Here is a 25,591-nt window from a genome sequence, read left to right as displayed (position 1 = left end):
TGTCTAATTACCGCAACAGTTGTGTTTTTCGGGGCATAAAAAACATTAAATTTACGCGTCAGATATTTTAATTGATAAAAAAAGCTCACAGTTTTAGTTGATTAATAAATTGATAGTATAAATTTAATTAGTTTGACAAAGAAAAATTATTTTTTGTTGTTATGGGCAAATTGGTTTTATGTTCGTAACGCCGATTAAAAATAATTTCAACAAAAGCATTTATCAAACATTATCTAGCCGTATTAACACTTTTAATACATTTAAAAGGCATCATTGATTTCACCTTTCTTTTCGGAGTATGCGACCAAAACTTTAAGCTTGTAACTCAATTAAATAATTTTCAAGGAATAAACACTTAAGCAAAGTTCAAGGATTTTCAAACTACTTCCACTTTTGTATAAGTATTCAAGGTAATCTTTCGGATTGCCGAGGATTTTGACTGAAGGCCTGGTAATTGTTTTAATTGTTACTCGAGTCAAAGTGAACATGCTTCTCAGAAGAAAGTAACCGAATTTCCCTGAAGGCAACAGTTAAGAGCACACTTGTTTCAGATGGCCAATATACAGGAGAAGTTAATACGCATTAAATGGCATTAAAGGCATGTCAGTTCGGAGGAAAACCAGAAATTTCTGTGCGGTGACTGGATACCTTAATTGCTAATAGCATAACATGTTTGTTAAAAAGGTTTCGACATGCATGTAATGAAATTTCTGTGACACAACATCCGACTTCCTTGCATAGTTTGTTTTAATTTCCGCAAAGGACCAGGAAAATTGCAAACTTTTTTGTTCAGATAAGCACGCAACTTTAAAAGTAAATGTGAATGAAAAAGAACATAACTAATTTCCGGCTAAATTTCAAATGAGATTCCACAAAACGGTAAAAACGTTTAATAAAATCTGATTTTGATATTAAATATTAAAGTGCAGCATTACGTAAAATCAAAAATGGACAACTATCGTTATTTTCGTTATCTTTGTTTAGTTCGTATAACATTTTTATTTTAATAAACTTGCAATTCCACAGCTGAATGCTTTTACAAGATCTCTGCGATGCCTTTCGATTGTAAGGATTTCGAGTCACGTTCAATCGAAACGGAGAATGAATAAATTAGATTCCTCTTTCATAAAGCAGCATTATCCTATAATGTTTCCATTTCGGAACCAAATCTGGTAACGAATGCTAAAAATTCCGCCATCTGCTGGTGAAATGAATTCAATTAGGGTTGATATCTGGCGAATGCGAATTAAATGGCAAACAATCGTGGACGCGAAGTGAAGAAGCCATTCCAACTATTTCGGAAGTGAACAAAATGGCTCAAAAAAAGAAGAGAAATAGAAGGTAATGAGGGTAAGGGACAGGTCCGCTGTTCGTGGGACATGTTGCCAACATCCGTTCCACAACAAATCACACAAAGGAACCGAGCCAGCGACTTGCAGCTGTTGGCGGCACATGGGAGTCGGCACCCCTCATTTCAGAGGGTGGAGAAGGGGGAAATTGGGTGGTTTGGAGGAGCGTCTGGCACGTAGCTTACGGTCTGCTGAAGCAACACGCGTACACATGGCAATCCAATGGCAATTGTTACAGGGACTCCGGCCCTTTAGGCCCCCAGCTGCTCGACGACGGTGATGCGATGTCTGCGGCTTTAACCGACATTAAATTGCCGATTCCCGGCATTTCGACTCCCCATGTGGCCCGCTTCACATTTGCATTGGGACTCCGGTTTCGGCCTAATTGAAATGGTTTACCGACACATTGATGGCACAGAATTTAGTTCGGTTAACCCAGTGGCTTTGTCATAGTTCAAGCAATTAAATGTTGGTATTTCACGGAATTCGAAATGCTGCTTATTTTAATGATCGCTTAAATAATTTCTGAGAATTTTAGTTTGAATGAAAGCATTTTTCTAATATAAAAACGAACTTCTCATCCTTGAAATTGTTGGTTACTATTAGAAATAAGTAATAAGAATACCATTAAATCAAATACATATCATCAAAAATAAATTTTATATTAGGTGATACTGTTTAAATCATTTCTTACGACTTACAGACGTGTTGAATGACTGGAAATGGCAATCCCATGCCATAATTAATGTCCCACTTTTTCTAGCTCAACAAGAAATATGTTCTTTGGGTTAAGTTGTATTTTATGCAGACCGCTAAAGCTCGATTCTGTTTGAGATTAGACAAGCGCCCAAATGACTTTCACCAAAGATCAGCAGACGAAGGAGCGACGCTCATTTGTTATGTTGATGAGAAAATCAGCAGCCGAGTGCAACGCGGCCAAAACCAAGCAAACAAAGCAGCCAAACATGGCGTACAAATGAGCTGCAAAGTCTTGTCAAATTTGTCACGAACTTTTCGGACACAAATCTGACTGAATGTTTGGCTGACTGGATGACTGGCTGACTGGCAAGACAAGGAGCCATAATATTTGAAGTGATTTCCACTGCTGACACAGCAGCAGTCAAATATGCAAACTAGTCGAGCGTCGAGCGCCAAGAAGCTAAGGCTAAGGTTCCCATACATCAAGTGACCTTTCGCCAGGACACGCCTTGTCCACGTCCAGAGTCCTGGCTCTGACTTGTAGCCTCACTTGGTGTTTTGTATTTGAGTTTGGGTTGGAGTCCCCGTCTGCGTTCCAGAACAAGCCACAAATCAAGTGCAAGGAGCGCAAAAACGCCGGCAGACGAGCGAACATCGGTCAAGGCCCATAAATAGCACGCCCACATTTAAAACACTCGATGCATAAATCAATGCTAAATAAACAGGGAGACGGGGCAGTTATCAGTGTTGTCAGGTATACAACAAAGAAATGAGTTCCTTAAAGAAAAGGAATTTAAAGAGGCTAAACCATTTATTGTCCAAATAAAACTTGATTAGTTTTAAAGAGAGAAATGTATTGTACACAAATGTTCAATACGTTAAAAGTAAATTTAAAATCCCATATCTTTTATTACAAAGAACATGTAAGCTCAATAAATTTTTGTAATTTGTGCTATCATACATTTTAAATACGTGGCATTCCTAATTATATTACCGCACATTAACCAAAAATCTTTATATCTAAAGCCTATGCAATAAAACAACATTTTTAATGATGTCCTAAAAATTAAAATTATCTGGAAAACAACCAGAAAGGCAACTCTTCGTAAAAGCACGCCTCGAAGCGTGCTAATTTTTTGTTTCCCTTATCATTACGTAATATTTACCGAAGACAGCCAGTGAAATAAATGAAAAACGCCTCCAGGCGAAACAGGGCACATTTAAAATATAAATTTTACCCAAGCAACTGAAACGAACCGAAAACAAATGAAAACAGCAAGCAATAAGTCAGTAAATCAATTCGGGCAACATTTCAACGCAATTCCTGTTTGATTTATGCGCAATCGAAACGATTCTCTGTCACTCAGGAGCAGCCGGTACATTTAATTCAAAAACATGAGCTCCGAAGTTCCAAGGCACATAATTGCCAATTGATAGCGCTATTCGACTCGGCGAACATCCTCTTGGCCAACGTCATCAGACGAACTCGAATCGATACGACCATCGCCCTGTCTGTCTTTTATTTCCGCTCAGACGGGTCAATTGGTATTAATACTTATTTGCCAACCTGCCGTCCAGCTTGCGGAAATGGCTATTTTTCTCAGTGATGGATAGCATTCGATTAGTTTCGGTGTGGAAACCCTTTTGCAGCAAAAAAAAATAGAAAACCAAAAAAATAGACTTAAACCGAAAAGGAAGCTAGCTTCGGCATGTTGAAGTTTATCTACCTTTGCAGTCATCAAATATGTTCCGATTTTTGGTCAGGGGACAGGGGATCAGTTAAATAACAATTAAATTGTAATCAATCGAATAGATAGTTGGACTTCTCAGTTTTATTAAAACTACACCTTTTTGGCTGTTAGTTGTTTCTTGCCTTAACAAAAAAAGTGATTGGACTCTTAACGAGTCATAAGGTGCTCAAAACAGTGTTTGGTTCCGCTGTAAGTCACTTTTTGGCCTTATTACAACCGAAAATCCACTTAAAATATAGTGTTATTTACCAAATTTGTCAACTAATCTTTTCCAAAAAACTTTTATCAACAAACTAAAGGATTAGTTAAATGACAATTAAATTGAATTCAGTCAAACAGACTGTAGGGCTCCTCTGTTTTTTATTTTTATACCCTTGCAGAGCAAAGGGTATTAAAATTTTGGCCAGAAGTTTGCAACGCAGTGAAGGAGACACCTTAGACCCCATAAAGTATATATATTCTTGATCAGCATCACGATCTGAGTCGAAATACGTCTGTACGTCTGCCCGTCTGTCCGTCTGTCCGTCTGTCCGTCTGTCCGTCTGTCCGTCTGTCTGTCTGTCTGTCCGTCTGTCCGTCTGTCCTCTTGTCCGTTTCTGCCTAAACTAGTCTCTCAGTTTTAAAGCTATCTTGCTGAAACTTTCCCAAAAGATGTGTAGTTATTGCACGCAGTATATAAGTCGGAACGAGCCGGATCGGCTGACTATATCGGATAGCTTCCATACAAGAGGTCAAAAAAATAACGGATAAAAAATTATTACGCCGTTGTTTTTGATCAGATCGACTTGAATTCTTCAAGATGGCGTTTTCTAACGGTTATTAAATTTTGGATTAAATTTTATCAAAATCGAATAACCCTATCATATAGCTGCCATAGGAAAGATCTAAAAATATATATAGAAATAATGGCAAAATAATCATAACGTTGTTGTTTTTTATTCCACGAGCATGATTTTTACAACATCGGACGACTATATCATATAGCTGCCATATGAACAATAGTCGAAAATATGGAAAATTAATAGAAAAGTCGTCATAGCTTCGATGTTGTTAGCCTTTATGTATTTTGTTCGATATGTTTGATGACTGCAAGGGTATATAAGCTTCGGCTTGCCGAAGCTAGCTTCCTTTCTTGTTTTGTATTATTTAATTCGAGAAAATTTTAATGCTCACAGGTTGACAAATATTAAAAAGTTTATTATTTAGTTCTTCCTCTTCGCCATCTTAAGAAAAGGTAACTCACAGCATCTCCTTTAAGCCAAGTGCGTTTTAAGCGCGTTTCATGAGCTGTTTCTGCAGTTGGCAGTAAAGAAAGAAAGCCACTAACTAAATTGCAAGTTTCGCAGCGACCCAAGAGGAAAAAGGTGAGCCGGACCACAACTTTAGCTGCTGCGTCTTTGGGGTGCAACTTTGCGCAATTAAGTAGCAGTGGCTGTGGCATGTGGCCGCTCAAATTCTACTTAATCGGTGGACAAAGCCACAAGAAATTGAGCATGCAATAAAAACATGCTGACAAATATTGTACTATATATCAGGGCCGGCGGAAGGTGTATACCGGGTGTTGAGCACTCCACACGCCAAATCTTAGCGGGTGTGGAATTCAACACCCCAAAATGCTTGACTTGTAGAAAAAAATTTATTTACATCCATTATTATCAGTTGAATGTATGATTCAAAACTGTTTCTCCGGCCCTGCATATAGAGTATATCGAAGAAAAACGAAGAGAAATCCCGCCTTTATCACGGCCCAATTAAATCAGTTTCTATTTAAATAGATAGATAGTAACTCTCCCAAATATTTCCCAAGTTAAGCATTTTCCAACTTAATGTAACAACTACTTAAATAATTATGAGATTATCATAAATAAATCTTTTCAGATTGGTACTTACTCAGTTAGCTCCTTGATCTGCACTGCAATCTTTCGTCTTCTTGAAGTAAGATAATTACCGCAACCACTTTATTCGCAACATTAACACTTAACACTTTACCCTGGAATTAAATAAGAAAAAAAAAATAATAATAAATAATTTGTTACAGATAATTAGTTAGAATTATTTTGTTAGTAAAAAAGGTATTTACCTCTTTGGGTTTTTTATTCACTGCATTGTGAAGTTCACTCCAAGCAGAAAGGAATAGTCATCACTGTAATGAAAAGAAGCATTCCAAAATATTAGTTAAATTATTTTATACAAATCGGTTGTTTAAAAAATACATACCCCAATGAGGTGATGCACTGCATCCTGGAGTGGAGTTCAATAGAAGATCACGCCATTCATAATTGATCCTGCAGCCTGTTGTCAAGTCCATTTATGTGGTGTCAGCATACTATATATTTCCGGTAACCGCATTCTTACAACTATTACTATATATATACTATATATATTTATATTATATGTCCCTACTTGTTTACAATTATTAATTGTGTTTGATTTTCATGTACTTCAAGTTCAATATTTGATAAAATTTACCTTTCAAATTTCTTTCATGTTCTTGAAAACTTTCAGATCTTTATCTGTTTCTTTTAGTTTCTTTGTCAAAATATTTATGATTTTTTAAAATATATAACTTAATTATTTATTGTCTAAAGGATGTACTCACTGCGTAATAACTTTGGTGCAGTGCATCCTGATGTCGAACTTCAAGTTACAAGTTGGATGGTGTCACCAATTATTTTCTGCAATCAGGCAAATACACAACCAAAAACCTGAAAAAAAATATAAAAAAAATTGAATTAATTAACTGCATTTTTTTTACAAAAGCCACGTCATCACATAATTTAAAAAAACTGCAACTCACCTTTTAAGGTTTGGATGCCCTGCATCCTGGAGTCCACTACATGCAGGAAGGGATCGGGCACCTTTAAGTTCATGCCAAGTCAGGTCATGATGCAGTGCATCCTAGGAGGAGTCGACCCATGGTGCACTGCATCCGGGAGTGGACTCCAGGAGGTGGAGTCGACCCAAGATGCACTGCATCCGGGAGTGGACTCCAGTAGGAGGAGTCGACCCATGGTGCACCGCATCCGGGAGTGGACTCCAGTAGGAGGAGTCGACCCACGATGCACTGCATCCGGGAGTGGACTCCAGTAGGAGGAGTTGGCCAGATTCTCTCTCCCACTCTGGAACCACGTCACTTACACACACGCACACACACACACTTCCAGAGACCGGAAAAAGTTTCTTAGAGAAACTGCCGGTCATCCCGGAGAACTGAGAAATTGGCCAAAATCAAGGGGTATCCCACTACGAATCAGCCAGAACCACTTGGGAATTATAGGTGCAAGAAAACGAAAAAAATAATTAATTATCATTTTCGCTGACGTGGCCATATTAATTTAATTAACATTTAGTTAACATTACATTTACATTATATTAAATTAACATTATTTTAACATTAAATTAACATTATATTAATATAAAATGGATTTTAATTAACATTTTACATTTAAAATAGTTTTTTTTACCTGTTGCATTTTTATTGAATGGTGTTGTTGTTTTATTAAAATAGCTTTTAAAAAATATATTCTGGATATTGAAAATTTGTGAGGTCATCACCCCACTCAAAACTGTTTCTCCGGCCCTGCTATATATAAATATATTAAAGAACTGTATCGTATACAAAATTCGTTATTTTCACATTTTAGATACTTAAAAAAAAAGTTTAACTACTTCAAGATGCCTTTGTGATTTAAATGGTTAAGCTTTAAGATTTATATTTAAATTAGTGATAAGTTTATATTCTAAAAACATATTTTCGTTGAAACAACAAGGCTACTTCCATTGCAAATTGATTAGTGTGGTGTGTTTACCTCGCATAAATGTTTGGGTTGAGAAACTGTGGGAAACTGTTGCAGAGGAAAACTTCACCGCCAGAAACACCCTGGCATGGCAAACAATGCATCATTTGCACTCCGAACAATGCATAAATTAAGGAGCTAAGTAAGCGTAACGAGACAGCTCCACACCCGCCACACATCCTGCGGCCTCCTTTGTGTCCTTGTTCCTGTGGATGAAAGCCGCAGCCTCATCCTTGTCCTCCGGCGAGACAATGCAAACGCGAAGCTCCGAGGCTGTGATGAATGTCCCCAGTTGGCGGCTCTCATCGCTGGCAAATGCATCTGGAATACTGAGCGATTGTCACTGCACTTAAAGAAGTTTATTAAGACATCTAGATGATAAGGTATATTTAATAATTATTAATAATTTTTGCAATTTATGCAATAAACCTACAACCTTATCTATAACCTTAAAACCTAAAGTCCAAACCCTAGAAGCTTATCAATTGCAATATAATTCAGAAATATTATTTTAATTAAATTCTTTTCAAATTGAATAAAGCTGAAATTCAAAATAATCTCTTTTTATTCTCAGTGTATTTTACTCGCATCATGTGTATTAGGTGTATTCTGGGCTTGTCTTGCATATTCGCGAATTTATTGCTCCCTTGCCTTAATGAGAACCAACTACACAAACAGTCATTAGAGGCATGGATATTTAAAGCAGACAAAAACCTACACAAAATGCATGAAAAATATCTCTAGAACAAAAGAATACCCAACTTTCGTATCATTTATCAGCCACCTACATTATTTGCTCAGTCCCAAGCAATTTTTATTCAGTTAAGCCAATGCCATAACTTTCAATTATCAATTACAAAAGTCCGCAGCACGCAAACTTGGTCCATTGTGGTAGGTCATAATTCTTTAAATTTTCGCGTGCATAAACATCCTGGCCTTGAGAAGCTAATACCCAAAATCTATGCCAACGCCACTTGCCATTTGTCTTATCGCTATCTAAGCAACTCCAATGGCTGCGACTTTGGCAGCCACTCAATTTGCATAATTTTGTGTTAATTGAAAAAGTTTTCTTTTGCCGGCCAGCGAATTTATTGCCCGGCAGCTGAGGCGGCAAACTGCTTAAAATAAGACCTGCGAGTGATGTGATTAATAATGTAATTGAAACGCCCGAGGGGGTATTTTGGCCCGAATCTAGTCGAGGGGCGATGGTCTATTAGGCTGGAAACATGGCCAAAACGACAGCTTCGGCGACGTGCGAGCATTCGACCAACACGCGCTGGGGATTCTGGCCAACTCTGACTTCTGGTATTTTCCCACTGCACAGGAAAAATATCTGACAAACAATTTGATGACAAAGCAAACATTAAAATAACTATGACAACATCAGAAGCTATGACAACATATTATGGAAAAGAAACGGAAATTTTAAAAGCAATAGAGAATATAGTCTCTGTTAAATAAAGTCAATGTAAGACAATGTTTTTTTTCCAGTGCCAGTCAGTGTGATGGTGTTCGTGAGTGGGTGGCCACGTGTTGGGCGGTGGAATGGGGATTTTCGAGGTTTGGGGCCATGTCATACTGTGGTTTTATATTTCATGACACAAAAAGCCAAAAAAAACAACAACAAGAAAGCCGGCAGCAAATTGCTTACACTTACACTTTTTGGGCCGCTCATTTTATTTAATTTGATGATTTCATTAAACAAATTGCCCAGCGACAAGTTCTTTTTCTTCTTCTTAATTTTAACTCGAATGGCTAAGTGTGAGTGTGAGAGTGTGTGTGTGTGTGTGTGTGTGTGTGTGTGTGTGTGTGTGTGTGTGTGGCGTGTGGTTATGCGGGTTATAACCATTCCCGAAAGTGTTGCCTAAGTTTGTGCGCCGCAATTTGATAAAACCACGAAAACTAATGGTGGTAATCTTTATTTGTTTAATAAAAATTATAAGAACTAAATGGCGAGAAAAAAATTAAACTGAGACAATTTAATGGTTTAAATTAAATGTGCTAGCTATAATTTTAGCTAATTTTTTAAGGACTATGTTTATGCTAAATAAAATAGGCATTTACTTAGCCCCAAAATGGCTAATAAGCCAGCACTGCCTTGAATCCTTGCCCCGCAATGAATGAAATAATTAAAATTGGCCTAGGCTAATGTCGGACCAACATAATGGCGAGCACTATTCTGGGGAAGAGGAGGCACTGATTGCAGCCAGCGTCGAATGACCTTCGTCTTCATCAATCCGAAGCCTTTTCACGCATACAGAAAGGAGTCTCGTCCTTGAATTTCACTAATTTAGCCAGCGGCTGTGTCTCTTGGCATTTTGGCTTCGCAAGTAATCTGCTTTAATGCTTTCCATTATCGTTCGCTGCGGTTTTCCTTTTTTTCCACCAGTCTGCCAGTGTTTGTGTTTGTTTGTCTGTCTGTGTGAAAATGTGTTGGTGTGCGGGAGGGAGGGTGAGTGTGTGTCTGTGTGTGTGGAGTGTGTTTAGAACGTCGGCCTGATGTTTGCTTTGCTTTTCCGTTTCCGTTTTGCCGACACATGAAAATTACAACACGCGACTTGCCATTTGAGACAGTAAATTCTTTGGCCACCTGTGTGAGTGTCTCTGTTTGTTTGTGTTCGCTTCCTTGTCTCTGTGTGCGTGCTTGTGGGCGTAACATTTTGCGGTAGCCTTCTGTTTGTGTTTGGCTTACACTAGAAGAAAATCCCTTCAAAACACACTCACAAAGATCAAGTAGGATCAAACTCTTGAAAATGGAAAAAAAGACAACATTCTAAAACTCGTGTCATGTTTGATATTAAAAAAGTTTGCAAGCTGATAAATTTCTAACAAACAAAAGGTTTTTTTATGAGAAGGCATGTTTACTAAAAAGAATATGTTACAATGTTTGTAAAAAGCTTTTGAAAAAAAATTGGAAAAGAAATGACTTCCTTCAGTGGCTTAAAAAATAATTAGGATACAATTTTGCGCAAGGAAACATACATTTAGATATATACATTTTTTTTCAGTGTCCAGGATCTAACTTTGGCGGTCTCTTTATCTTTGCTGTCGACGCCCTTTGTGCAAGTGTACTTTGTGCAAAATTTACTGCAGCGCCAAAGTTTTCAGCAAAATTACGACCATAAAGTAGCAGAAAGCAGTAGGTGGCCACCACAATAACGTGCTGTAATTAAAGGTATCCAGCTGAACATAATTTCAGCAGAATTCCTCTAGCTATTGCTTATCAAAAGCACAACTTGGCGCTTCATGAGTATTAAATAAGTACCTGTTTTATGAAGACTTCTGTTGTTGGCTGCTTAGCAATTCCGCACAGGAAAGGTCAGCAAGCACGGGTCTCCGATAAGACCGGCGTTTTCCGGTCCCACGCAGATCACATCTGAGGAGTACGTGACACTGGAACCGCCATCAAGGCACCGGAATTTCGGTTTCTCGAAATGTAGACAATTTGGATATGCAAATTGCAATCAATAGTCCTTTTGTTGGGATCTTATGTTACATTCAGTGCACTCGAATTGCCACGTGTTGCTGGTATACATAGATACATAAATATACAGTTCAAGTTTAATGGAGGCGGAAGTAATTGGTATTGTATGGCTGCAAGTAGTTGTCTTAGGTTAATTGAAACTTGTTCTTGAGATTGTTACTAGCACAACACAAGTTTACTATTTAAGTAAACACAAGTCTTTGTTAAAACAGCAAACAAATATATAAAAAAATCTAGCACTCATGTTGTATCTGTTTTTTTTACCACAGAAAAGTTCTCTGAAGAGTTTTATGACAATTCACAAATTAAAGCTTTTTCTTTTTAACTTATCCTTCTTCTAAAAATATCCCAAAACTTTCACCAACGACCTAACTTATTCTCGCCTCAATTGAATTTATTCTTCTGCTGCACAATACGCACCTTAAAGTTTTTTAGACATAAAATTGTGTAACCTCCTCCAACGCCTCCCATCGCCGATGGCCAATGACCACTTGATCTCTGGCCCATGGTCGTGTCCAGTGTGGAAGGGATCTTTATGACAGCCGGGCAAGCCATAAAACGTATTTCAGCAAATAAAGCAAACAACGGGGGGAATGGGATTTTTATACAATTTGCTGGTAACGAGCCATCAATATTGTATCTTTCTATGTTATCCTCGAACGCTTTTATGGCACGGAAACGTCCATGTCTGACTGTGCATATCGAAATTGGTAATTGTTTGGCCCGGTCGATTGTTACGCCATTTGGTTTAGGTTTCGGTTTGGTTGGAGTTTTCAATTTTCGCCCTCAGGATTTGTGGCCGTTGTGTAGGTGAGAGCACTTAACCTGGCTTAAAGTCACAAAAGACACACGTACGTCCCCACGCAAAAACCAGCCAACCGCATAATCATGGCACGGCCCACATAAGATTGCGCTCTTCGCAAACCAAACCAAAAAAAAAAAAAAGAAGAACACAGAAATTGTGAAATAACAATATTTGAGTGGCGAAAACCCGGAGTGCCAAATGTTGCGTATACGCAACGTAATCAATTTGAATGTTATTCGGTTTAGCAGCCACTTTTGCGGCAACGGTGGTGAAATGCGATTACTGCACCTATAAATTTGCGGCCTAATGAAAGTGCGCAGGTATTGCGGTTACATTGCGACGAGTTATTTAATCTGAATACACCCGAAATCGCTAAAATTTTTGCACACCACTGCTTTGACATTGGTCCATTTGCTGGGAGCGTTTGAATGAAAATTATTAAATTCGTTAGCGTTCATATTGCGAAAATGTATCTTTAATTGCTTCGCCGGATGCGGAATCGTGGCGAAAACGAAAGAAAACGAAATGGAAGCGAAACAAGGAAAGCCATGAAAAACTTTTCACCGGAGGGAAAGCGTTCACAAAGAACACTAAACAGTTGACAATTCCGCTTTGCTGGCATACGACTCGAATGTTCATATTGAATTAGTAAAATTGCATGCATTTTCTGCTGCGCTCTGCCAAACGAGTTGAAATTAAACTGAAATGTGGCAAGACCATTGTGGAAAAGTTTAATTTTGACACAAGTTTCGATTTTTAGTACTTTTTGGTTTGCTTCCATTGAAGCTACCATTTACTAAATTTCTTTAATTTTTTTTTCTTTCTCATTTGTTACATTATTTGAAGACTTTTTATTTAAAAGCATTTTCCTTGTAAATGTCATAAATATAAACGAGCTATTTCCTTAAATAGACGCAAAATATAAAATTTCAACAACATTCTATGTAAGTATTGTTTTCTTGAATTTCACTTTGATATTTTATTTATACCCCACAACGGTTTGTATGGCAACTCTTTTCCACAACTTTCCCTAATCCTTCTAGACAAGGAAGTTGGCGATGTCAAAGACAGCTAAAAGCATCTTCAAGTTTCCTCGTTTAAAGATAAAGTGTGTGTGTGGTTGTTGAATAAATATAACGCATACGCCATGTGTGCCAGAAGCAGCGAAAAATAAGATGATGGCGAAAGCGTGGCTGCCGATAATTCAGCGAGCGATACAATGGCGATGAAAATCGGAAGATATGGCATCATATAAAACCTTAAAAAGTGTATGTCCCCTTATTTGGAATTGAGGAGGGTGAATAATTTCAAGCTTTAATGGGAATAAAGAGGGTGGAAGGCTGAAAATGACGGCGGTGTCTGTGTTCTTTTCGCTGGTCATTGTACTCGATTCGCTGGCCGCCCAATTTTTTAGCCTGGACCACACAAATGCGACATTATTATCATTGATGAAAGGACAGGCCGGCGAACCGAATTTATGTTTATGACGCTCCTATGTGAATAAATTATGGCTTGTGCACCATTTTCTTTCTTTTTTATTCTTCGTTCTGGCTGTTGTCATCAATTCTTACATAAATATACGATGTACACATATATACACATATGTGCAGACTGCTGCATATTTGGGCAAACACTCATTTCCGGCGTTCGCTGAAAGTATGCAACAAAAATCGTATATGGCACTGTCATTAACAGGGACAAGTTCGTAAAAGGGGCGTGTCCTAAGCTCTCTCGATGTAACATCCTTTCGTACTTTATGCGAGAATACGCTTCTTTTACCCCATCATTACTTTCAGTTCCTTTTCCCGCTTGTTGCTCTTCTGCTGCTCCGAAGGACAAACCAGCAATTGGATTTTCCCGGTCCCCCGCCACTTAGAGAGCACTCCAAAAAATTATTTATTGCATTCACTTGGTTTTCTGAAAATATGAAAATAACTATGCGCTTTAAGAAATAAATTATTTGCAAACGTTAAAACTAACTCAATCTAATAAAAGCATGATTATGGGACCTTAATGTCAAAATGTTATTTGTAAATAAACTATTAATTTTGCAGAAATTTAAATTACAGTCTATTACTGGTTACCTTTCTCCAGTGTAGTTATCGAAAAGATTGGTAAAGCTGCCGTTTCGACAGGCGTTCGTTTCCTTTTTTTGCTTTCGAACAGCTCACGGTCGCGCGACAATCTTGAGTTTTAAAGCACATCCTGCGATTGGCTTCGATTTCCTGGGGCTCCGCATCGCGATAACTTCCAATAAGCGACATTAAGCGCTCGGGTGCACAAAAAGCATTTGCGTAATTAATTAAGTCATCTGTTGGGTTGGTTTAGGGGACATATCGCGAAGATTGTGTGCCACCGCCAAATGCAATTCCCAATTTACGCCTGGCTTGGTCCGTCGGCAATTTGCGCTGTGAATGCTAAATGAGCGAACACAAATTTGTGGCCCAAACACAGGCAGTAAACACTTGGCAAAAGTGTTTAAAGAAGTACCGCAAAAATTACAGGCATTTAAATAAAATCCCCATTAATCAAGGACAGGACATTAACTCATCATCTTGCATACCATAAAATATCAAATTTCGGCCTGCGCACATTTCCATCAAAGTCTGTCATAAAGTGCTATGGGTTCGGGGAAATTTCTAGTAATTAACAAACTGGAAAGCCATTATCCCGGACGGTAAAACTCAATCCAATTCTGGGACGACACAGATAAAAATAAATCTTCGCCGGGCCGGTCCCCAAAAACCTCTTTGCAACCGAAGCACAATTTTTGGCAACGGTCATGGCTTAGTTAATCAACTTTCTTTTTTGCTGTATGGTTTGGAAAAATTCAATTGCCCGCTTTTATTGTCGGCGACGTCATTTAGCGTTTATGTGGGCCTAAGAGTTTGGGCAAACTTTTCTGGCGCGGACTTGGGTTACCGCCTAGAGTCATTTATACTGGCTCCTTATTGATCGTGACCAGACATAAATTCATCAATGCTTCGCCTTCGAGGGTGACGTCAACAGATGCTACCAGATATTTGACGGACAAAGGCAATTATATTGAACGGCGCAATGGCCAACGAGGGACATTGACTAGTTAACTCTACACTTATAGTATCTATTCTTAAATTTTATCAAATGTACAAGCCATAGTAGGTGTAAAAAAGCCTATTTATATATATTCTAACGTGGATAGTTGAACCAGGAACAAAGCAATGCTTTTAAAAGTATATATTCAAGTATGTCGAACATTTTGGATCCCTTCTAATATTAAATTTAACGCTTTATAAAAACTGGGTACCCCAAATGGCAAATTAAAGAGAGACAAGACGTAGACAAATATTTCCAAGCATTTTACTTAAATATATATATTTTTTTAAACATTTTTAGCCTTTTGGGTTTAAATTTTATAAAATTTGATCCAAGACCAAATATAATTTCTTAGTGTATCAGACGCAGTGAAATTCCGCCGAAAAGAAACCTTTGACTGGCAATTCTCAGAATATACAAAAAATGGCTTTATTAAAATTCATACAATTATTGGCCCGCACCACGCCTAGACTTTCACCCCTATTTCGCCCGGTGTAAAGACCTTGACGTTGCGATCGTTGACCTTGTAGAGCACCTCCTTGCGCGTCTCCTCGCAGGCGTAGTTGCCCTCATCCAGGACTCGTTCGATAAGGAGCTTGCCGTCCACCTCCCTAAACACTCCGCTCTTCAATCGCAACACCTGGATGCGCACCTGACCGAGCTTGGCCACGTTGTTGTCGGTCAGCTGGTAGATATCGCTGTTGCTCAGCTTGGTGATCACCGTCAGGTTTTCCCGCTCCTTGGCGAGGGCGGCCAAGTCCTGGCAGAACTGCTGAACTTGCAGCTTGCTGGCGCCCAGATTGAACAATATGGACAGGTTGTCAATCAGAACCGTGTAGGAGTTCCGACTGGCGTAGTTGCTCTCCACCTGCGACCGAATGTCCTCCATTAGCTGCTCGGTCAATGTCTGACCATCGGTTTGGCGAAGCCACTTGGAGGCCAATCCCTCGCCTGCCATGTCGCTCAGAACATCAATTACCCCAAGGGTTTTCCCCTGGAAAATGTTCGTATTATAGCCCAATCTCATGCCAGCATTGAAATAATGTTGGTAATGATGCTGCAGGCAGACGAGCAGGGTGCCAGCGTTCGAGATGCGTAGCCTCTGGCCAAGAATGCAGCTGATCAGGAAGCTGCCATCCACATTGGACTCCTCGCTAATGTGCACGAATCCCGGCAATTTCTGCTCATTGAGTCCGCAGGCTAACAGCACTGAGGTGGCCATGGTTTCGACTACTCGTGCGGATCTGAAATAGCAGAGAAGGGACGACCATGAGTCAATTTGTAAACGTCATCTGCGGAGTTCAATTAATTAAGTGCGCAGTATTCTGTTCTTTTTTTTTCGAGACGGGTCACGTGGTCGACCGAGCCGATGAGGTTAAAAGCACTTGAACGGGGCCAACAACTTGAAATTTATTGGCCAAAATTGGGAGGGGAAAATGAAAAAGAGGGAAATTTCCATCTTGTCACTTCATCATTGCTGTCAGCGCCACCCCTGGCCGCAGTTCAAGAATATGTACTTAATAAACATAGGGAGTGTAAATATACCACGTTGTAATAAATTATGAATCATTAATTTAAAGGGAAAGGAGTTTTATTCATTATTTATTAGACACAATGGTTATCATGCCTGGTTCGAAAAGGCAACGTTTCAGCCACTGTTGTCCTATTTCAAAAGGAAAAAGGTTTTATTTTGGTAGCCACAAATATTTCTAACAATTTCTAACAACAATTATTAGTACATAATGTTCCCAAAATCAGTAAAAGTTCGATTATAATTATAAAATTCTCTTTGGCTTCATTAAAAATAAAAAAGTGAAATCTGGCCCATGAGGGGATCGAACCCGCGACCTTCGCGTTATTAGCACGACGCTCTAACCAACTGAGCTAATGGGCCGATGTCTGAGGCGCCAGCAAATGCCCACTTGAGCTCCAAAGCTATTGAAAATCCCCAACAAAAAGGAAAAAGCTTTCCTTCGAAGCTTTTGAAGGTTATTTTTGAAAACTCATTTGCTGCAGGCCCACAGTTCTTCTCCATTATATTTAATCAAAATTTAACACTAGGAATAAAGTTGCTAAAATAGCTGAGAGATACTAAAAGTGTTAATGGCGCGACATGCAACCAAAACGTGCCAAAAATATTTAAATAAGAATTAAGCATGCTGTTAATAATAGTTGCTGAAAATATTTGCCCATTCATTCTCGAGATGGTTCTTATCACGGCATTAACCCCGTATCTCTAAAAAGATTGCAGGTTTAGCAAAAGATTTTCCGTTCAAAGCGTGAAGTATTTTGAGTGCAGGCAAACAAAAAACGTTCTAATTAAACCTTGACTCCAAAGTGCATTACACAAAGCCATAGAAATCGAGCGTTGTTTAAAACTATTTGATTAGGCATAAAAGGAATTTTGATGGAAGTGTCTTACCAATTAGATGAATGAGAGTCTCATGATTAATTGGTTTTGGCGGGCACACGCCCGGATTTTCTTAACATTACATAAATATTGTGCGGTGGAAAAGTTGACTCATTTCCACATGGCGCTTCCGTGATCATATTCTAATGACCGAATGGAAAATGAGATAATGAATGGGTGTAATGGGTATTACAAATGCCCACTTACAATGTATTCTCTATGTGTTATTATGAGTTCTTATGTGATACCACATATTGTTAACACTCACACACACAATGTTTGGAGAGCCAACCCGCTGTCAATAAAAAGCTCTCACCAGTTTTGTTTGATGTTGTCTCTCGGACTCGATCGGCCTACCGCTCGCTCACTTTCTCTCACTCTTTCTCTCTCTCGCAGTGTCACCCTGCTGACCGTCACTGACTAACTAAGTCGATCCCACTCCGGCATCGGGTCCCAAATCCCGGTGACAGTCTTAGTACCAGAACACTTCCGACATCCCCGTCTTGACCGCGCGATAATTCAAACATACATACATACATACGCCGAATCAAATCTAGAGCGCGTGTGGACACTTAAAAAAATAGTCTTCAATTTTAAGAATTTTTTGAAAATAAAAAATAAAACCAAAAATGTATTGCTTGAAAACCAATATTTAAAAATATAAATAATCATTGGTTAAAACAAATATAAATTTAATGACAGATATTTTTCATTTCATTTTAAACAAAAATGTTATAACTCCATTTAGTGCTATAATTTGACCCCAAAAACGTTAAACATTTTAATTAGCAGTTGTCAGTCATAAATATTTTTATTAGGGTTTAAGTTGTGTTTAATATTTTTTAAATGGGTATTCGTTATAGAATTTTATGGGTTTGGTTCTACTAGTGGTTTTTTTTCGGGTGTACGGACGGACAGTTGCCGGCTGTTGAGTGGGATCTGGCGCGCTGTCGGCGGCGGCGATCAGTCCGCTTTCGGTACTCAAACGTTTCGTTTCGTTTGCTTCCAGCCAGCAGCAAAAAAAAACCCTGACCAATCCCCATTTCCCGAAAACCCAACCAGTTTGTGTGGACAGCGATGACGTACTAGAGTCTCGCTCTCTTTCTCTCTTTGTCTGGCTCTCTCCCTCTTTCGCGCTCCCTGGTGTGCCAAAAATTATAAACTTATTAAATAGTTTTCTTCGCGGAAGGCAGACAGCCCAACACATCAGGAAAAACAGAGGCAGTGATTCTTGTTCAAGGTAAATACGCCATCACCTGCGGACGCTTTTTCCCCTTGTTATTTTTTGTTTCGATGCAGTTTAGCAATTGCAATTGCAGTGTCAGTGTTTATTATTCAATTTGCAAGGCAAACATGTGGCTTAAAAGCGAGAAAAGACATATAGAGATAGTGTGCCAGACGGATTATTGAATTATCACGCGATGTGTCGTGCTACGAAAGGTTTTAGATGATCGAAATAATCTCCCCAAAAATCAGCTGTTCATAAGTAGTAAAATCCATTATCAACCTCACTTTTTGGGGGCTCGATTGAAAGCGAAAACAACTTTTAGTATGCCAACGGATCATGTGATATTCGTTATTAATTCGACTTTGACCACTGCCAGTCATTTTTATATTCAGATAAAATTAAGCGAAAAAAAAAAAACGAGAATAAAACAAAACAAGGAGAGAACGAATTTTTTCGCATATAATTTATGAAGCAATCGACGCACGTGTATGTTTCCAAACAAAAATAGTAATTGAATAAATAAATAAGAGAGGGCGGGCCGGAAAAACACAGAATTTAACACATGCTGGCAATAATGTTGTGTACCGGGATTGCGATCGATGGTAAACATGTTATCTATCTATAAACACGACCCGGTAACCGGGTCCAATCGAAGGTTGATAACGCAGGGACATCAAACAAGCCTATAAAGATTGTTACTCCCGGGTCTCAAGTTTATAAATGGCAGCAAAACAACCGGCCAAAAAGCATTTGGCCGATATGGATACCAACTGTACAAACGTCCAATGGTAACCGAACGCCAATTGCCCTTGACTTTGGTTGTAGAAAAAGGCAACACAAACTTTTAAGGGCAATAAATAGACTGAAACAAACACAAGCAATTGGTTGTTACGTTACAGAATTGTTTGATCAAAATGTATTTGTTTTTAAGAACTGTCTATTTAATCAAAATAAAGTGGAATTGATTAATAAAGTGATAAATTGGTTTTGGGAATAACACCTACGTTTATCTACATATTTAAGTCCAATTAGTTAAGATGCAGATATGATTTCATTGTTTTTAAAAATCGGACAAACTTCTAAAATTACCAGTTAAGTTTTACCTCAATGTACACCTTAAGGAGAGCTTTACAGATTTTTTAATTACCATTTATTTTAATCTCCATACGATCCCATCGGTATGCCAACGTTTAAACGAAGAGTATAGACAACAGATAGGCAAACTCTTTTAGCACCTACACTTTAGCTGTTGTTCCTTTTTATTTAGACCAAATTCTTAGATTGGTATCTCTCTCCATAAATAAATCCATTACCGATCTGCTAGCAATAGCTCTGTATATATGCAAAGCAAAATGTAAACAGCACTCGAGACGTTTAAAAACAATAGAAATTCGCAATTTGCGGAGAAGACGCTGGCCGGCAATGGCGACTTGTTGCGCAAGTTTGTGGGTCCCCAATTAGCGGGCCAATTACTTACCCAAGAATATGGCAGGCTGGTGGATTTCAAGAACGTTTCACTGGTGGCGAGGATTTCACTTTTGCGGTTTACTTTACGAAACAAATATAAAAATTTGACATGAAAAACATGTTGTAGGTGCTAGTATGACCGTATATTAACCGATCAGCTGTTTCACAGGGCTGCCAACATAAAAAACGGTGCTGTAAAGCGCAACTGTAACGGGTAATGTTAACCGCGAGGTAACGGCCAAAATATACATGGAAGTGAAAAGGGTTTTTAAAATATTTAAGTTGTTTAAGAGTTATTATTTAAGATAGAGGTAATTGTTTAAAAATGTAAATCATTTAGCAAGTTATTGAAATCACAATCATGTTAGGTATTAAAGAAGGGACTTTTATAAAGTCAACCCCTCTTAAAAAGGTTCGGTTACGCCCGGCTCAACAATTACCGCCAAATAGCCAAAGAAAGCTTTAAGCTGAGCTTTCGCGCAACCGCCCAGCTGTTTTTTTTTTTGCTGAGTCCTTAAATTCCGTCAGTTCCTTAAATTCCCGCCGGCATGACATAACACATCCGACCCACTGGAAATGCCGCCCCTCAAAAGAGACTCGATATAGCCTCCGTGCCACATTTTTATAGGTACAAGAAAGGTGTTAAATTTATCAATTAAATAACACTTACTCTCCACCTTTTAGTTAACATTTTAAAATGGACAAACACCAGAGGAAAGCGCGGTGGTATTTTGGAGGGCTTGCGAGCGTTGGAGCCGCCATGGTGACCCATCCACTCGACCTTATCAAGGTCACGCTGCAGACGCAACAGGGTCATCTTTCGGTGGCGCAGTTGATCCCAAAACTCGCCCGCGAACAGGGAATACTGGTCTTTTACAATGGACTCTCCGCCTCGATGCTGCGCCAGATGACCTATTCCACGGCCAGGTTTGGAGTCTATGAGGCTGGAAAGGATTATGTCAAGACTGACACCTTCGCCGGCAAGGTGGCACTGGCCGGAGCATCTGGTCTCGTTGGCGGAATAGTGGGCACTCCGGCGGATATGGTTAATGTGCGAATGCAGAACGACGTAAAACTTCCCCCGGAACAACGACGAAAGTAAGTATTACGCTTAATTGTCGTCTAGTTATTTATAATATGAATAGTGATCGTCAGATAAAGATAAAGACATTAAAAAACGTGAACTTATTTTGTTTGGCGAAAAGTTACTTGCCCTAAGAATTACATTGTAAAAGCTATTAATGTTTTTAAAAAGTACTAATGCAGTGACGTCAATGAACAGTATTTAAAAAATCCCGTGATTACATTATTGTTTCAACTAACAAGGAAATGTAGCTATGTCTGACATTAATATCTGTACTATCTATCACAAGGTTAACTGCCCATTATTTAAAAAAATAGTACATTTAACTGTAATGCCGATAACCGTTTAAGTTATGATTCATAGTTATACCCTTACAAAAAGTATTTTATTTATTTATTTATTTTATTTATTTATTTATTTTTATTTATTTATTTCAGCTATAAGAACGCCTTTGATGGTCTGTTCCGAGTGTACCGCCAGGAGGGATTCGCACGGCTCTTCTCCGGCGCCACCACAGCGACGGCCCGTGGAATCCTGATGACCATCGGACAGATCGCCTTCTACGATCAGACGAAGATCTACCTACTGGCCACGCCGTATTTCCACGACAACCTGATTACTCATTTTACCGCCTCTTTGGTGGCTGGAACGATAGCGACCACGCTAACTCAACCACTGGATGTCCTGAAAACCCGATCGATGAACGCCAAGCCCGGAGAGTACTCTGGCCTCTGGGATGTGGTGAAGCACACGGCGAAACTAGGACCTCTTGGCTTCTTCAAGGGCTATGTACCGGCATTTGTGCGACTGGGTCCCCACACGATCATCACCTTTGTGTTTCTGGAGCAACTGCGCATCAACTTTGGCACCTCGCCGAGCTAGCCGAGATCTCGATCGATTCCACAAAACAGGCTATAATTCTCCCATGGCTGGCTGGCAGATTTCCTCGAGCAATGCTAACATTCCAGCTGCAATTCGTTCATTACTGTACCGAACATAACTAAGCTATAGCCAGTTCCAATTGTTAACCAAGATGCTTTTATGATAGCCAATTATTTAGTGTTTTAGGCGTTTTATGCCCGCAAACCCAACACTTATTAGTTTTTAGTTTACCGGACTTGCTTATTTGTAAAAAAGATCATTTTAAAGTTTTTCATATCGGTTTACGATTTTTTCGTCGTAAAGATTTAAAGTTAATGTAAAAACTAAGTTGGAATATAAAAAAAAACATCAAAGAGGTTTCAAGTTAATAAATATTGAGTAAAAGCCTTATGATTTTAAAAAAAAATATATTTTTTTTCTCTTTTTATTGGTTGATTAAAATGTAGTAAGGTTTACAGGATCAAAGTAATATTTTAATCAGCAATATCCCAGCATCTAAAACAAACTTTCAGTTATTATTAAGAGCAATTGAAGGGAAGGTAGGGTAGTGAATATTTTCTGGATGTACCCTTCTTAATGTGGGCATATAATATTTTCATTTGATTTCATTGTCATTGTCGTGCTGTTTGCAATTAAATGTAATTTGTTGAAAATGGCTGAGCATCTGCTTGTTGTTGCTTTATGTGTTAAGACTGCCATGCAATAATTGAATAAATCTAAATGGATGAAATAGATTGCTTTTCAATATTAATTACCACCTTATCAAGGGGAATCCGGAACAAGCTCGTTTCCGGTACAAGCTGCAATTTCGATTGCTGTGGAAACGCGACTCAGATCCTTATAAACCCTGGACAGCAGATGGTCGAGCATCAGTCGAAATGGGATACTCTTTTGGTTTAGTTCTGCATTTGGGGATCATTCTCCTGGCATTTAGCTTTTATGGAGCTCAAGCTGAGAGAAAGCTGAAGATCTACAAGCTAGAGAAAAAGCATCAGGATTCCGAATCCTTACACAGCCACCTGCGTATTGCCGAGTTCGAAGAAAATGTCCTTAAGGTCAGCGGAGATCTCAAGTTGCATGAAACTATCGACAACGATTGGAAGGTGAGCAATACACAGAATATTCTATTGCAAAATAAATATTTTTCTTTTAAATCTTTAAAATACCTACTTTAAACCGTTTTACAATCCATATAAATAGATCAAATTGAAGGTTTTACGGGGTCTGGAGCGCGATGGTATAAAGGATGAGCTAATCGAATTTGAAATGCCCATTTGCGACTTTATGAAGTCCGTTTATAAGGAGTACTTCTACAAGCGGATCAAGGATTACTCGAATGCTCCGCATCCTAACAACTGCCCAATTCCGGCGGAGGACTACAGCATGGACGACTTTCCGCTGGACGTCCATCTGCTTAAAAAACTCATGTTGCCCGGACACTACGCTATAAAGTTCTACCTCGAAGACGCCTCTTCAGTCAAGTTGCAATATAAGATGGAGATGGAGATGGACTATGATTAGAGATCTTTTCTTAATGTTCCATTTATTGCGTGAGAAAATAAACCTATTCGTAGGACCGCATTTGCTTTAGGACCTCGTCGTAGACATACTTCCTGGCCTCAGTTCCCCAAATGAAATCCAGATGAGCCCACTTCTCGAAGGGCACCAGATAATCGAGTGCCATGTTGGGTAGATTATCCCTCAGTTTTCGCACATCGCTCACATCACACATCCAATCATTTGCTCCGTAGTACAATAGAACAGGGGCCTTGGCATTACTAAGCTTGTATTCCGGGGGGAAATAGCTGCCGTACTCGTAGGGATTCCGGAGAGCTGTGTAGTCGAATTTACGGAACTTGCCGGAATTGAATTCCTGGCAGAAGTGCAAGTTTTGGTTAACGGAAGCGCCAGCCGGGGAAGTGGCTTTGATATGTTCAAGAAGGGCCTACAAAAATGGTAGAAATTAATTATTGTTATCGAAATTATTATAATAAGTAGCACTTACATAGTCGAGTTGTTCGGAATCGTATCCACCAATCAGGAAGATCTCATTGGCGCACATATCTGCATACGGGGAAGTGGCCTGGCACATCTCGATGCCCATGTCCTGCTTGAACTTGCTGCTGGGCATGAACTCCATGGAACCACAGAGCTCCACAATGGCATTGGGCTGACCCAAGATCGGGGCAAAGGCACGGGTCATTGGGCTCTTCATGTTGCCCATGTAGGCAGCGGGTCCCAGCAGGTGAGCTGACTTAATCTTGTTATTATACTCAGGTTTCTCGGAAACCATCACCAAATAAACTGTGGTTCCCTGCGAGTGGCCCACATATTGCACCTGCTTCTGGCCAGTCTTCTCCAGAACATAATCAATCATGGCGGGCAGGTCATATATGCCAATCTCGTTCCAACTGAAGTTCCAGAAGATCTGCCAATAAGTGGGCCAGTACTTGTGCGCCTTGGAGTAGGTGTTGCCTCGGGCATTTCCCATCCAGACATCGTAGCCAGCGTCGGCCAACATGTAGGCCAGGGATCTCTCCGGACCCATGAGCACCCAATCCGAGGATGAACTCAGCATTCCGTGCATGAGGAAGGCCACCGGACGATCGGGAGTGTCACCAGTTTTGGGGGAATAGGGGATGCGGTGCATGGTCAGGATGTAGTTATCCGTGGTGGTCACCACATGACGCTCCATCGGATAGCCATCATCCTCAATGCGCTCACCCTTTAAAAAAGAAGTTGAAATTTATTCAAGTGGTTTTATAAATCTAATCATTTAAAGCAGTTAAAAGATCTCTTTAAATTCTGAAGATTATTGTTAGTAATATTCTTAATATATGTACTTACGCAATCGGAAATCGGTCGTGTGCCGGCCAAAACCAGGCCCAAACCGACCAGTAAAATGGTTAATGTTAACAATTCTCCTTTCATCGCTCTACTATGACCCGAGTGGTTTTGGATCACGGCTTTTATAGCCTCCTTACCATTATCTGTTTTATGATAGTAAATAATCAGATTTATTGGCAAGCGCGTTCACGGACCCCCAAGAAATCAGCAAAATATATAGAAGATAGATACTCCTGGCCTAATCAGCTTCTTGTTCTGATTGAAATCGTGGAACCTAATTTACAATCTAAAAACCCCAAACCCCCACCAACCTGATTCTATCATCGATTTCCAATTATTTTAGTTACCATTACTGAATAAAGTATTTTGGTTTTTTGGTTTCACAATTTTAAGTTCATATAATAATATAATTGAAGTATACGTATATTAACATAAATTAAAATTGTTATCCTTTAAAATCTACAAATAATATTTCAAAACCTTTATGATAGAAAAGAAATAGGGTATCCTTAAATTCCAAACTTCGTTTTAGCCAAATCATTCTTACTAATATTTTCAAATACGTAGTTCAAAAGAGATAACGATTAAAAATAGAAAGTGTGATTACAAATAAAAACAATAAAATAGTTTAACCCAAATTAGCAACATGTTGCTATTGTCACCGGCAACATGCAATATTTGTTTACCAGCAACACCTTTGCAGTATTTCTGTT

General features: G+C 39.0%; 4 protein-coding genes, 1 long non-coding RNA gene and 1 other non-coding gene across 8 annotated transcripts; 3 read left to right on the top strand and 3 right to left on the bottom strand.

Moving 5' to 3' along the window:
* Window positions 1-12,729: 12,729 nt before the first annotated feature.
* LOC108087115 lies at window positions 12,730-13,235 on the top strand. Its single transcript, XR_001771162.1, has 2 exons — window positions 12,730-12,829; window positions 12,929-13,235. It is a non-coding gene; the product is annotated as an uncharacterized LOC108087115 (long non-coding RNA).
* Window positions 13,236-15,364: 2,129 nt separating this feature from the next.
* On the bottom strand, window positions 15,365-20,220 carry LOC108087312. 2 transcript variants are annotated; one of them, XM_017184633.2, is made up of 2 exons: window positions 20,076-20,220; window positions 15,365-16,204 (listed from the first exon to the last, which is right to left on the bottom strand). In XM_017184633.2, the coding sequence occupies exon 2, from the start codon at window positions 16,180-16,182 to the stop codon at window positions 15,427-15,429; it is 756 nt and encodes a 251-aa protein (XP_017040122.1). In that variant the 5' UTR covers window positions 16,183-16,204; window positions 20,076-20,220; the 3' UTR covers window positions 15,365-15,426. The 2 variants fall into 2 exon arrangements, with proteins under 2 accessions (XP_017040122.1, XP_017040123.1); XM_017184634.1 differs by lacking the exon at window positions 20,076-20,220 and adding an exon at window positions 17,687-17,793.
* On the bottom strand, window positions 16,781-16,854 carry Trnai-aau. Its single transcript has one exon. It is a non-coding gene; the product is annotated as a tRNA-Ile (tRNA).
* LOC108087311 (mitochondrial dicarboxylate carrier) lies at window positions 18,334-22,761 on the top strand. 2 transcript variants are annotated; one of them, XM_017184631.2, is made up of 3 exons: window positions 18,334-18,610; window positions 20,750-21,163; window positions 21,587-22,761. In XM_017184631.2, exons 2-3 carry the CDS (start codon window positions 20,763-20,765, stop codon window positions 22,029-22,031), a joined length of 846 nt encoding a protein of 281 aa, XP_017040120.1. In that variant the 5' UTR covers window positions 18,334-18,610; window positions 20,750-20,762; the 3' UTR covers window positions 22,032-22,761. The 2 variants fall into 2 exon arrangements, with proteins under 2 accessions (XP_017040120.1, XP_017040121.1); XM_017184632.2 differs by lacking the exon at window positions 18,334-18,610 and adding an exon at window positions 20,561-20,693.
* Window positions 22,762-22,870: 109 nt separating this feature from the next.
* Window positions 22,871-23,624, top strand: LOC108087082. Its single transcript, XM_017184262.1, has 2 exons — window positions 22,871-23,134; window positions 23,232-23,624. The coding sequence occupies exons 1-2, from the start codon at window positions 22,910-22,912 to the stop codon at window positions 23,550-23,552; spliced, it is 546 nt and encodes a 181-aa protein (XP_017039751.1). The 5' UTR covers window positions 22,871-22,909; the 3' UTR covers window positions 23,553-23,624.
* LOC108087081 (lipase 3) lies at window positions 23,558-24,943 on the bottom strand. Its single transcript, XM_017184261.1, has 3 exons — window positions 24,879-24,943; window positions 24,037-24,756; window positions 23,558-23,976 (listed from the first exon to the last, which is right to left on the bottom strand). The coding sequence occupies exons 2-3, from the start codon at window positions 24,724-24,726 to the stop codon at window positions 23,596-23,598; spliced, it is 1,071 nt and encodes a 356-aa protein (XP_017039750.1). The 5' UTR covers window positions 24,727-24,756; window positions 24,879-24,943; the 3' UTR covers window positions 23,558-23,595.
* Window positions 24,944-25,591: the final 648 nt, after the last annotated feature.

The sequence above is a fragment of the Drosophila ficusphila genome, unplaced genomic scaffold, assembly GCF_018152265.1.
Source record: "Drosophila ficusphila isolate 14025-0441.05 unplaced genomic scaffold, ASM1815226v1 contig_791, whole genome shotgun sequence".
NCBI classification, from domain to species: domain Eukaryota; kingdom Metazoa; phylum Arthropoda; class Insecta; order Diptera; family Drosophilidae; genus Drosophila; species Drosophila ficusphila.
Note: the sequence above shows the minus strand (reverse complement) of the source record. Positions and strands in the feature narration are given on the sequence as shown.

Coding starts and splice junctions, on each gene's coding strand:
- LOC108087081 (XM_017184261.1), bottom strand. CDS start 24,726: ATGGAGCGTCATGTGGTGACCACCACGGATAACTACATCCTGACCATG. Junction 23,977..24,036: donor ATTCCGAACAACTCGACTAT/GTAAGTGCTACT, acceptor CCATTTTTGTAG/GCCCTTCTTGAACATATCAA.
- LOC108087311 (XM_017184631.2), top strand. CDS start 20,763: ATGGACAAACACCAGAGGAAAGCGCGGTGGTATTTTGGAGGGCTTGCG. Junction 21,164..21,586: donor CCCCCGGAACAACGACGAAA/GTAAGTATTACG, acceptor TATTTATTTCAG/CTATAAGAACGCCTTTGATG.
- LOC108087312 (XM_017184633.2), bottom strand. CDS start 16,182: ATGGCCACCTCAGTGCTGTTAGCCTGCGGACTCAATGAGCAGAAATTG.
- LOC108087082 (XM_017184262.1), top strand. CDS start 22,910: ATGGGATACTCTTTTGGTTTAGTTCTGCATTTGGGGATCATTCTCCTG. Junction 23,135..23,231: donor CTATCGACAACGATTGGAAG/GTGAGCAATACA, acceptor CCATATAAATAG/ATCAAATTGAAGGTTTTACG.